We start from the raw sequence: 13,762 nt of genomic DNA on the forward strand, positions 1-13,762 counted from the left end.
ACATTGTTCCCACCCATCACTCACTTGCTCCTACACTTGTCGGTCAGTCGCTGCATATCTCCTCCAGCTACCCACCCACTCAGTGAATAAATTATTTTATGGGGAAGAAAAAAAAAAACAGAAGGAAATTGTAACAACCTGAAATACAAATACCCGGCGGTGAACAACATCGATCACGACAATCGTTTCTATGCCATGATTCATCAAAAATAAATGAATAAATAGATAAATAAATAGCTTAATCAATAAATAAATAATGAAAATAAATAAACAAATAAATATAAACACCGACTGGTTGGAAGCACTAGACGGACCACTTCCTGATATCGATGACGCACAGTTGAGTGGAACGAATTTTGTATCTTGGCTTTCGCTCACAAAGTCAACTTCTTTTTCACTTGGCTGTGGACCGTGGTCGTGGCCGTGTTGTTGATCTTTGGCGTCGGTAGTGAAGAATCTTCCCCACGCTCACCTTCCTAAACCCCCCCCCCCCCCCTTAATTCACACGAACACCCACAGCAAAAACACCACCACCGCCCCTTCCAGCACCACCGCCACCACCACCACCCCGACGACTCTCCACCACCACCTCACACCCCCATTCTCCGACTTGAGCCCGACCCTACCCTTACCGCCCCCATCCCCACCCCTACCCACGTCATCAACCCCGCACCACCACCACCACCACCCAGCCAACAGACTCCCACCCACCACCACCACGTTCGCCGCCACGAACAGCCCCACGACCAGCGCCAGAACGTCGGTTTTGCGGGGTTCGAACCAGTTCATCTTGACCTCCCTAGCCACGCGGACGCAGCCCGGCGGCACGTAGATGATGGGCCGCTGGTCCAGGAGCAGCTTGGACTGGATGAGGCCCAGGCCCGACTGGTCGTAGCGGTGACAGCGGCCGTAGCCGCGGGGCGGGGAGGAGGGGCAGCGGAACTGCCACACGTGGTCCCTCACGCACATGCACCGCTGGTCGTAGGCACACGACAGCCAGGGCTGCATCACCGCCTCCCGGGTGAACCTGGGTGGATGGTATAGTGTGAGGGTGGATGGTATAGTGTGATGGTGGGTGGTATAGTGTGATGGTGGTTGGTATAGTGTGGCTGGTGGATGGTATAGTGTGGTTGGTGGGTGGTATAGTGTGATGGTGGTTGGTATAGTGTGATGGTGGATGGTATAGTGTGAGGGTGGATGGTATAGTGTGATTGGTAGATGGTATAGTGTGATGTGGATGGTATAGTGTGATTGGTGGGTGGTATAGTGTGAGGGTGGATGGTATAGTGTGAGGGTGGATGGTATAGTGTGAGGGTGGGTGGTATAGTGTGATGGTGGATGGTATAGTGTGATGGTGGATGGTATAGTGTGATTGGTAGATGGTATAGTGTGATGGTGGATGGTATAGTGTGATTGGTGGGTGGTATAGTGTGATGGTGGTTGGTATAGTGTGATGGTGGATGGTATAGTGTGAGGGTGGTTGGTATAGTATGATGGTGGATGGTATAGTGTGATTGGTGGGTGGTATAGTGTGATGGTGGTTGGTATAGTGTGGTTGGTGGATGGTATAGTGTGATTGGTAGATGGTATAGTGTGATTGGTGGATGGTGGTTGGTGGATGGTGTAGTGTGATGGTGGATGGTATAGTGTGATGGTGGTTGGTATAGTGTGATTGGTGGGTGGTATAGTGTGATGGTGGTTGGTATAGTATGATGGTGGATGGTATAGTATGATGGTGGATGGTATAGTGTGATGGTGGTTGGTATAGTATGATGGTGGATGGTATAGTGTGATTGGTAGATGGTATAGTGTGATTGGTGGGTGGTATAGTGTGATGGTGGTTGGTGGATGGTGTAGTGTGATGGTGGTTGGTGGGTGGTATAGTGTGGTTGGTAGGTGGTATAGTGTGATGGTGGTTGGTATAGTGTGGTTGGTGGATGGTATAGTGTGGTTGGTGGATGGTATAGTGTGATAGTGGTTGGTATAGTGTGGTTGGTGGTTGGTATAGTGTGATGGTGGATGGTGTAGTGTGATGGTGGATGGTGTAGTGTGATGCTGGTTGGTATAGTATAATGGTGGATGGTATAGTGTGATTGGTGGATGGTATAGTGTGATTGGTGGATGGTGTAGTGTGATGGTGGATGGTGTAGTGTGATGGTGGTTGGTATAGTGTGATGGTGGTTAGTGGGTGGTATAGTGTGATGGTGGGTGGTATAGTGTGATGGTGGGTGGTGGGTGGTATAGTGTGATGGTGGATGGTATAGTGTGATAGTGGTTGGTATAGTGTGGTTGGTGGATGGTATAGTGTGATAGTGGTTGGTATAGTGTGGTTGGTGGATGGTATAGTGTGGTTGGTGGATGGTATAGTGTGATGGTGGTTGGTGCATGGTATAGTGTGATAGTGGTTGGTCACTGACTCCCGGGTCGATGGTGGTGGAGGTGCAGGTTGTCGAGTGAGAAAGTCGGTCGGTAACACGTAAAGGAGGCGGGGTACACAAAGAGCACCGTCTCCAGGGTGAACCACGTGGATGTTAAAGATGGGCGGTGAGGGCGGAGGATGCGGGTTGTCGTGTGAGAAAGGTGGTTGGTGATACAAAAAAGAAAAAAAGGGGGTGGTGTTGGGGAGGGGTCGGGGGCGGGGGGGGGGGGGGAGGGGTGTAAACAAAGAGCACTGTCTCCCGGGTCATGGATGTGCCAGGGTGAACCTAGTTGGATGGTCCAGGTTGGGGGGACGGTTTTTTTTTCTGCCCCGTCATCTGCACCGTTTCAGTGGCATTACTCCCACGCCGCTCATTCCGAGTCCCCCCCTCCCCCACCCCCCATACACAGCCACACCAGGGTTCGTCTGTCACACTCCCAGCGACGGCAGTCCGCAGGGAACTATCGATGTTAGGACGCCAGGAGGCCACACACCAGAGGAGACCCTGCACTGCTGCTGAGTCACTTCGGTGGTGTTCAGTGGTGCCTGTTCTGGTCTAACGTACTTAGGACACCACCTACTAAGCCCCCCCCTACTAACGACAATAATGGCTTAGTCGCTGAGACAGACTGAGTGAGCGTCCGAGTCCCTCCAAGAGTGGAGACCGCCATCACGTCCCTCCAACAACAGCCGAGGAGGCGGGTTTTCGTGTGGGAAAAGAGGTTGGTGATAACAAAAAAAGGGTATGTAAGAACATTGTCTCGCAAGTGAACCTGGGTGGATAGTGGAGGGGACGGGATGACCAGTGAGAAAGGTGGGTGCTACAAAAAAAAAAAAAAAAAAAAAAGACAGGGTGGAGGAATACACACAGAAAAAGACAATACATCACCCGACACAACGGGTGTTGGCTCTAAAAACCGGGGATGTAATCACTAACTAAAACTCACCCGACCACCAACCTGAAGAAGAAAAAAAAAAAACCCATCCAACTAATAACCAACAACCAAACCCACCAACTAAAAGCGACCCGGCCAGTTCAGTTTCTCAAGGAGGCGTCACTGCGTTCGGACAAATCCATATACGCTACACCACATCTGCTATGCAGATGTCTGACCAGCAACATAACCCAACGCACTTAGTCAGGCCTTGAGGGCAATCTAAATAAAATGAAACAAAATAGGATGCATAAATACAGAAAATAGATAAGTAATCAAATCAATGACTTGACATAACCGACCACCAACCCAAATCTACCCAATAAGTGTACATGTGTGTGGGTATGTGTGTGTGCGTACGTACGTACGTGCGCGTGCGTGCGTGTGTGTGTGTGTGTGTTTGCACGCGTGCAAATGTGTGTGTGTGTGTGAGAGCGTGTATGCGTGCGTGCGTGGAAAACAAGCTTGTCAGTGGGCTGTACCCTGGTAGGCAGCCTGTTGTACAAAATGACTCTGCAAAGGGCTCTGAGGTTGGACCGAAGACGTGTGCTTTTTCATAAGTAGCCATATCAATTAATTTTTTTTTTTATTTAAATCAACCACCAACCAAAACTCTACCCTCCTTCCTCCCCCCCCCACTCCCACTCCCACCTGTCGCTGTAGAACATCTCAAAGCCGATCAGCATCTTTGAGAAGGGGTAGGTAGGCAACCTGTTATACAAAATGACTATAAAGGGCTTTGAGGTTCGACTATGACCGAAGACGAGTACTATATCATAAGTATCCATATCAATCAATAAAAATAAAATAAAATAAAATAAATCAACTGCCAACCTAAATCCGACCCCCCCCCCCCCTCCCCACCCCCACCCCACTCCCCCACTCTCACCTGTCGTTGTAGAACATCTCAAAGCCGCTGAGCATCTCGGTGAAGGGGGAGTACTGACACTGGCGGTCCCCGTGGAAGTCGAACGCGGACTGCACTGTACGCACGGCGATGGACCCGTAGTCGCTGATGCACTGGAACCCGCGCCGCCGGCATCGCTCGAACAGCTCGTCCACGGGGCACCCGCTCTCCCAGCGTATGGAGGCGTCCGTCCACACCACGTACTCCGCCTTGGGCAGCAGGGACTGTGTGGGTGTGGGGTGTAGGGTGGTTGTGGTGTGGGGTGTGGGTGGGGTGTGGATTGGGAAGAGTGGGATGTGTGGATGTGGGAGGGGTGTGGGTGTGGGATGTGGGTGTGGGGTGTGGGTGTGGGGTGTGGGTGTGGGGTGGGAAGAATGGAATGTGTGAGTGGGGTATGGGTGTGGGAAGAATGGGATGTGTGGGTGGGGTGTGGGATGTGGGATGTGGGGAAATGGGATGGGGGGTACGAGGGTGGTGTGAGGATGCGGGGTGCGGAAGGGAGCGTGTGTGCGTGGTTTTGGTACAAGAGATTTGCAATCAGTTGGGACCAGGGAGGACAATGGGTGTGTGTGCGGGGGCGGAGGGGTGGGGGGAGAGAGGGGGAAGGGAGAGGCGAGAGGGATAGGGTGGGGGGGAGGGGGGGGGGGTGAGAGCGTATGCGTAGTTTAGTTATAAAGATATTTGCTTCAATCAGTTAACTTGTTACCAACAGCAGAAAAACTCTTTGCGGTATCAGCATAATTCCAAACACACGCACACATGAATAAAGAATACAAGCGCGTAGGTATACACACACGCACGCACGCATACTTACACATACACGCACACACGCGCGCGCGCGCATGCACACACACACACACATACACACACGCGCGCGCGCGCGCGTTTTTGTTTTTAACCAAGCTGTGCACAATTTATTTCGCGCACTTCCAGATGCCAGACAACACGACTGTTAACACTCCAAGAAATCTGACTGTGCAAGTTTTGTCTATATTCCAAGCCACTTTATCATATCTGTTGCCACTCTGATTATATATGGTTTTAACCCTGTGGGATGGAAAATGAGGAATAATGATATTGAAATTTCGATTCTTGTGCATTATTGACTTAAGATTCCTGAATCGTCAACTGGTCTTATTTTTCTGCAGGCCCAGAGTTTTTGTTTTTGTTTTGTTTATGTTTTCACAGCCATCTATCATGTATTATGCCAGACGGTGCTTCCAGTGCCAAGGAAAAGAATCTATCGTGGTATATATTTCAAACAATCATTTAAAACAGTGATAATGACTTAAAGCGCCAAGGAAAAAATCTACCATGGTATTATTATCTTAAACAACCATTTAAAACAGTAATAATGACTCACAATGCCAAGGGGAAAATCTACCATGGTATATATTTCAAACAACCATTTAAAACAGTAATAATGACTCACAATGCCAAGGGAAAAATCTACCATGGTATATATTTCAAACAACCATTTTAAACAGTAATAATGACTTACAGTGCCAAGGAAAAAAAATCTGCCATGGTATATATTTCAAACAACCTTTTAAAACAGTAATAATGACTCTCCGTGCCAAGGAAAAGAATCTGCCATGGTATATATTTCAAACAATTATTTTAAACAGTGATAATGACTTACAGCGCCAAGGAAAAAAATCTGCCATGGTATATATTTCAAACAACCTTTTAAAACAGTAATAATGACTCTCCGTGCCAAGGAAAAGAATCTACCATGGTATATATATCAAACAACCTTTTAAAACAGTAATAATGACTCTCCGTGCCAAGGAAAAGAATCTGCCATGGTATATATTTCAAACAATTATTTTAAACAGTGATAATGACTTACAGCGCCAAGGAAAAGAATCTACCATGGTATATATTTCAAACAATCATTTAAAACAGTAATAATGACTTACAGTGCCAAGGAAAAAAATCTACCATGGTATATATTTCAAACAATCATTTAAAACAGTGATAATGACTTACAGCGCCAAGGAAAAAACCTACCATGGTATTATTATCTTAAACAACCATTTAAAACAGTAATAATGACTCAGAATGCCAAGGAAAAGAATCTACCATGGTATATATTTCAAACAATTATTTTAAACATAATAATGACTCACAATGCCAAGGGAAAAATCTACCATGGTATACATTTCAAACAACCATTTAAAACAGTAATAATGACTTACAGTGCCAAGGTAAAGAATCTACCATGGTATATATTTCAAACAATCATTTAATACACTAATAATGACCGCTCGGTGTCATTGCTGAAAGTCCACAAAACGAAAAGATAGATACCGCACTGCGATTTAACCATCGATCTCAAAGTCAATAACAACAAACGCAGTGTTATGCTGCTGCAAAGTCTTCCCCTTTTCAATTGTTCTTGGTCATTATATAGTGATTTAACTCACTCAGTACGGCCAGTCCTCTCTTCTCCTCTACACAGACCCCTCGGATGTCCAGTGGGTGTCTGAATGACCCAACCTTTAGCTTCCGTCGTCAGAATTGTGGTATTCTTTGTCAACATTCACGTCTTCAGTATAAGAGCGTTCCGCTTGCAATATTTTAATGATGGCAACTGGGGTGAAACGCTGTTAACGTCGTCTCTTTCGCCGTTCGTATGGAGAGAGTTAAAAAAAAAAAAAAAAAGATTTTAAAAAGTGGGTTTGAAACATATTCTAACAATAGATAATACCATGTTGTCTCATAAGTTCTTGTTTGTTTGTTTGTCTTTCTCTCGTAATGTGATTGCATATTTTATGAGAAATCCTATGCGTCTGTTTGGTGGTGGTTGATTTTTTCTGTTATTCATAAATCTGTTATCATACCGTGTGAACAGAAGCAGCAGCAGAAAAAAGCAAACGAAGAGAAAAATGCGTCAGTTCTACGTTTTCCTGAACCCTGGCGGCATTTTTCCGAAGTAACACCGGTAATGTTTGTCTCCACAATACTCACAGCGATGGCGATAGGCTTCCAGGAGTAGCAGGTCAGATGACGCACAAATTCTGGCAGTTCAGAAAACGGGAAATCCACGACTGTGCACCCACAGTTCTTCTCTGTCTGAACAGATCACGCACGCACACAAACACACGCATAAAAGTATGTGCTCACACACACACACACACACACACACACGCGCGCGCGCGCGCGAATGCACCAGCGCACAAGGACACATACACACACACACATGAGTGCACACACGCACGCACATATGCATGTACCCGCGCGCACACACACGCACACACAGGCGCGCGAACGCACTCACACACACACACACACACACACACACACACACACACACACACACAAGCACACGCACGCACATACGCGCATACGCATATACGTCCGCACGCATGCACACACAAACACACACCGTTAAACTACTGCACTGAGAAGACACACACACGCACACACACACACACACACACACACACACACACACACACCAATGACACAACACAACACAACACACACACAACACAACACACACACACACACACACACACACACACACACACACACACACACACACACACACACCCCGTTAAACTGGTGGTGTGTGTCCATCGAGATCGATGATGACCATCGTTGTCATCCAGCTGGGGGATGGGGGGAGGGTGGTGGTGGTGGGGGGATGCTCATGAGTCTGTCTGTGAATGCGCAGATGGCTGAATAGTCCAATCTGCACACGAAATATTCGCTGACAGTTGGGGCAGACAAAGACAGGCATATCATTGTCAGGGAGCTTGTTTGCCCGTGACTTTCTGGCCTGCCTCTTCTGAACAGCTGCACCAGTCCTGTTGGCCTCGCACAACTTGGCGCCTTTGTGCACAGCAACGCGCCATTTATCACGGTCCATTGCAGATTCCTCCCAGGAGTCAGGGTTGATGTTAAACGCTTTCAGAGAGACTTTCAGAGATAGAGAGACTTTCAGAGTATCTCTGAAGCGCATCTTGTGGCCTCCGTGTGATCTCTTCCCTTGTTGCAGCTCGCCATAGAAGAGCCTTTTGGGCAGCCCGTGGTCTGGCATGCGCGCCACGTGTCCAGCCCAGCGAAGCTGGGATTACATCAGGATGGTGAATATGCTGGGAAGGGTGGCTTTTGCGAGCATCTCTGTGTCTGGGGTCCTGTCTTGCCACTTGATGTTCAGTAGCTTCCTGAGACATGTTGTGTGGGAGTGGTTCAGCTTCTTGGCGTGTCGTTGGTACACTGTCCAAGTTTCGCAGGCGTACAGTAGTGTGGGGAGAACTACTGCTCTGTAGACCTTTAGCTTGGTCTCGAGACTAATGCCTCTTCTGTTACAGACATTTGCATAGAGTCTACCAAAGGTTGCGCTTGCTCTTGCAATCCTGACGTTCACTTCATCGTCGATGGTCGCATTTCGTGACAGTGTGCTGCCAAGGTATGTGAACAGCTCCACCGCACTGAATCTCTGACAGTTGACTGTGATGTTGGGCTCAACGTAGGGTTTCCTTGGGGCTGGCTGATGGAGAACTTCAGTTTTCTTCGTGCTGATGGTAAGGCCGAAGTTCCTGCTGGCAGTGGCAAACTTGTCGACGCTGAGTTGCATGTCAGCTTCAGATCCAGCGCTGAGGGCACAATCATCAGCAAAGAAAAAGTCTCTGATGATGTCTGTCATGACCTTGGTTTTTGCTTCAAGACCTCTGAGTTTAAACAGTTTGCCATCTGTTCGGTACTTTAGGCTGATTCCAACATCGCCATCTCTGAAGGCATCAGTAAGCATTGCAGAGAACATGAGGCTGAACAGTGTCGGAGCCAGGACGCAGCCTTGCTTGACACCATTGTGACTGGAAAAGGAGCAGATGTTTCGCCATTGTCCTGGACTCGAGCCTGCATGCCTTCATGGAATTGGCTGACCAAGGAAATAAATTTCCGAGGGCATCCGTACTTGGCCATGATCTTCCACAGACCCTCTCTACTCACGGTGTCGAAGGCATTGGTGAGGTCGACATAGGTGGAGAACAGATCAGCATTTTGCTCCTGACATTTTGCTCTTGCAGCTGCCTTGCAGCAAACACCATGTCGATGGTTCCGCGCTCTTTCCAGAATCCACACTGGCTCTCAGGCAAATGACCTTGGTCACGGTGTGCTGTGAGGCGGTTTAGTAGGATCCTGGCAAGTATCTTGCCTGCGATGGAGAGCAAGGAAATGCCCCGATGGTTGTCACAGGCTTGCCGGTTCCCCTTTCGCTTGTACAGGTGAATGATAGAAGCATCTTTGAAATCCTGGGGGAGCGTCTCTTATTTCCACATGAGTGAGTACAGCTGATGGAGCTTCTCAGTCAGCACAGTGCCCCCATCCTTGTAGACCTCTGCTGGTATGGAGTCTGAGCCAGGTGCTTTGCCACTGGATAGCAGACGGATTGCTTTCTGAGTCTCAAGAAGTGTTTGCGGAATGTCCAGTGCTTCGTTGATGGGGGCTTGTGGAAGACGGTCTATGGCTTCATCATTTATGGAGGAAGGGCGATTTAAGACTTTGTCGAAGTGCTCAGCCCAGCGTTCGAGAATTTTCTCTTTCTCGGTGATCAAGGTATTCCCATCTGCACTGAGGAGGGGAGATGATCCTGAGGATGTGGGGCGGTAGACTTCTTTTAAGGCATCATAGAACCTCTTCATATCGTGCCTATCAGCATATCCCTGGATCTCATCAGCTTTGTCACTCAGCCACTTATCCTGCATATGGCGTAACTTTTGCTGAACAGTCCTGCGGATGGCATTGTACGCATCCTTTTTTGATGCGGACTTTGGGTTGCTCAGGTAGGCTTGATGCAGACGGCGTTTCTCATCCAGAAGCTGCTTGATTTCATCACACCTTTCAACAAACCAGTCTTTGTGCTTTCTGGTCATGGGTCCCAGGGTCTTTGAAGCTGCACTATAGATCAGCTCGCGCAGGATCCTCCAGTCAGACTCCACATTCTGGTTGTCCAGAGAAGCGGATTCCAGACGATCTTCCAGCAGCTCCACAAAGGTCTGTTTGATGGCGATGTTTTTCAGCTTAGCGATGTTGAGCCGTTTTGGAGCCTTCTGGCCTTGGGGGCGTCTCTTGGGTTGGATTCGAATATTCAGCTTCAAGACTACAAGGCGATGGTCTGTCCAACATTCGGCACCGCACATGGTCTTTGTCACATGTACATATTGCCTATCCCTTTTCCTGACGATGACGTAATCGATGAGATGCCAATGCTTTGAGCGAGGGCGCATCCATGATGTCCTGTTACGGGTAGGGAGGCAGAAAACTGTGTTGGTTATCAGCAGTTCGTGCCATGCACAGGTCTGAAGCAAAAGCAATCCATTTGGGTTGCAGTGGCCCACGCCGTGCTTTCCAATCACTCCATCCCAGGAGATGTAGTCAGAGCCTACTCTAGCATTGAAGTCCCCAAGAATGATGAGCTTGTCTGCTTTCGGGATAGCAGCAATGACAGAGTGAAGGTCCTCGTAGAACTTCGCCTTCACTTCATCCAGGTTGATCATGGTTGGGGCGTAGGCACTGACAATGGTGAGGTGCTTCTGGCCAGATGCCAGCGGGAGTTTCATCGTCATAAGCCTATCGTTGACTCCCTTTGGGGTTCCAGCTAGCTTGCTGCTTAGTGCTGTTTTTACTGCAAAACCAACGCCAGCCTCACGTCGCTTTTCACTTCCTCGTCCACTCCATAAGAAGGTGTAACCAGATCCCCGTTCATAGAGCTCGCTTTCGCCTGCAAGCCGAGTCTCACTCAAGGCTGCGATGTCGATGTTGTATCTGGCGAGTTCGGATGCAACAAGTGCCGTTCTCCTTTGGGCTCTGTCCGCGGCATCTCTGTCCAGGAGAGTCCGTATGTTCCAAGCACCAATGGTGAGAGGAACGATCCTTGTTTTTTTCTTTTCTTTCTCTTTGTTTCGACCGCTTATGTAGGGTCCCCGCCAGCCGCGGTATGCTGGCCAGGGTGATATGGAGCGGGCAATTTTTAGGGCAACTTTTCTAGCCCCTTCCTCATGCCAGGGAGGTGAGCAGTGCATTCCTAAAGAGGGCTGCTCAGACGGCTTCCGAGTTCCATCGCTGCTCCTGTCGATGAAGAACGACCCTATGGCCTGAGCCGCCTGCGTGAAGGTCCGCGGCTGCGACTGTCAGTGTGCCCACACCTGTCGTTTCGTCGCTCGCCTGTCACCACAGGACTTGGGGGTGATGAAGGGATGAATGATGAAAGGTCATTAAGGATGACTGATGACTTGCGCGATGAGTTTGTTTAAAGTGAAGAGGAGTTGCGCAACGTCGACCTCACTCTCTCGTCCGGGTCCACCAATTTCCAGTGGCAAGACTAAGTCGAGACGACTGGAGGATGAGCACGGATGCAGTGGATGACCAAGATATCCTTTCGGTGTCTCATCTTGCTCTCTGCACTCCACAGTGCGTTGCTGTAACCGCCTTCCTCTCCGTTGAACCGATAGGTTTCTTCCGCAGATTCTGCCGGATCCAGACTTCACATGCATGGGTAGACACACCCCAGGGGCCAACTGCGTGTGGCATGCACACAGCACGGTGGAGCTAGATGGCCGTCGGTGGCTCTCCTGAGCCAACGCCCTTTTATGGATCTAGTTTTTAATTCCATACGGGTGTCTAGCCACCCGCCTCACCAGTCCCAGAAGGGAGCGGTGGGAGTGCCGGTTTAGTCGCCGGCAACCCGACCCTGAACAGGTTGTACTGGATTACAGGTTACCAGTAGCAGATCTAATGACCTGACCTGACACAGACCGTTAAACTACTGCACTGTGAAGACACACACACACACACACACACACACACACACACACACACACACACACACACACACACACACACACATATCACACCACACGCCACGCCACAACACACAAACACACACAAAATTCATACTTACCACAAACACACCAGAACACCCACCCCCCTACCCCCAAAACAAAACAAAAAACCAACCAAACAACAAAAAACACCACACCACAACATGAGCAAAGCACACCATACCCCCCCCCCCCCAAGTCCCAAGTGGAGTGATGGCTTAGAGGTAACGCGTCCGCCTAGGAAGCGAGAGAATCTGAACGCGCTGGTTCGAATCACGGCTCAGCCGCCGATATTTTCTCCCCCTCCACTAGACCTTGAGTGGTGGTCTGGGCGCTAGTCATTCGGATGGGACGATAAACCGAGGTCCCGTGTGCAGCATGCACTTAGCGCACGTAAAAGAACCCACGGCAACAAAAGGGTTGTTCCTAGCAAGATTCTGAAGAAAAATCCAATTCGATAGGAAAAACAAATAAAACTACACGCAGGAAAAAAAAAAGGGGGGTGGCGCTGTAGTATAGCGACGCGCTCTCCCTTGGGAGAGCAGCCCGAATTTCACACAGAGCAATCTGCAGTGATAAAAACAAATACAAATAAAAAAAATAATTTATTTTTTTTAAACCCAACACCACCACCAACCACCCTCACCACGTGTCTCTCAAACGCCGTCAGTCCTACATCGAACAGGACGAAGGTGAAGTTGTCGGAGGACAGACGAGGGAAGAGGTTCCTCCGGAGGCTGTGCACCAACCCCTGCACCTCGTAGTAGTGGTTGCTGGACACGGCGGTGACGAAGATGTACCTGTGGGGGCCGCCGACACCCCGGGTGGCCGAGGCCAGGGCCTGCAGGTAGCGGGGTGGGATCCGGCGCCGGGTGGCGAGCACCTGTCGGAGTCTGTCGCGCGGGGAGGCGGAGAAGGTGGCGTTACACGTCGGGTCGTAGCACGCGTCGTCTGATTGGGGTTTTTGTGTGTGTGTGTGTGTGTGTGTGTGTGTGTGTGTGTGTGTGTGTGTGCAGAATACACAGTGCTTTATTCATTGTTTCTGAAAAATCTAACATGGGGGAATTGATTTATTTTTTTTTATTTTTTTTTTTTTTTTTGGTATCGCGAGGAGGAAGACAGGTTTTTGGCACTGGAGGAAAGTGGCAACGTGGATTTTTTTTTTCTCTTTTTTTGGGGGGAGGGGGGTGGTTGGGGGGGGGGGAGGGGAGGGGGAGGAGGGATTAATCCTCTGTGTGTGTGTGTGTGTGTGTGTGTGTGTGTGTGTGTGTGTGTGTGTGTTAATGTTCCCCCCCTCCTCTCTCTCTCTCTCTCTCTCTCTCTCTCTCTGAGAATCTCTGTCTTTCTCATGATAACGGATCTCTGTCTGTCGTTGAAGTACAATAATTATACCTACATTATCCCAGTCCTTTTTTTTTTTTTCCTTTCTTGTCGTTTTTTCTTGTCTTCTTCTTGTCTTCTCTCCACCAGAGTTCGCGAACATGTGCATGTCTCCATGTGTGTGTGTAGGCCCGCGTGTGTATGTGTTTGTGTCCCTACGATTACACTGACTTTCGATATTTAAACACTGGTGAAATAAAATAAGGTTCTTCATTAATGCTGACAAGTCAGCGATCCAGCGAGCGTTGTTCACTTGCACAACAGAAATCATTTTGTTGCCTGACCTGTC

The 13,762-nt window shown here is 48.9% G+C and overlaps 1 protein-coding gene across 1 annotated transcript in view; it reads right to left on the reverse strand.

Moving 5' to 3' along the window:
- Nucleotides 1-501: 501 nt before the first annotated feature.
- Nucleotides 502-13,762, reverse strand: part of LOC143281488 (uncharacterized) — a 26,184-nt gene continuing 12,923 nt past the window's right edge. Inside the window, exons 5-8 of the mRNA XM_076586698.1 lie at nucleotides 12,740-13,044; nucleotides 7,235-7,339; nucleotides 4,244-4,485; nucleotides 502-1,027 (exon numbers count right to left, since the gene is read on the reverse strand). Of these exons, the coding sequence (XP_076442813.1) occupies nucleotides 502-1,027; nucleotides 4,244-4,485; nucleotides 7,235-7,339; nucleotides 12,740-13,044 (1,178 nt within the window). The remainder of the gene's footprint in view (nucleotides 1,028-4,243; nucleotides 4,486-7,234; nucleotides 7,340-12,739; nucleotides 13,045-13,762) is intronic.

Source organism: Babylonia areolata, chromosome 4, assembly GCF_041734735.1.
Source record: "Babylonia areolata isolate BAREFJ2019XMU chromosome 4, ASM4173473v1, whole genome shotgun sequence".
NCBI classification, from domain to species: Eukaryota; Metazoa; Mollusca; class Gastropoda; order Neogastropoda; family Buccinidae; genus Babylonia; species Babylonia areolata.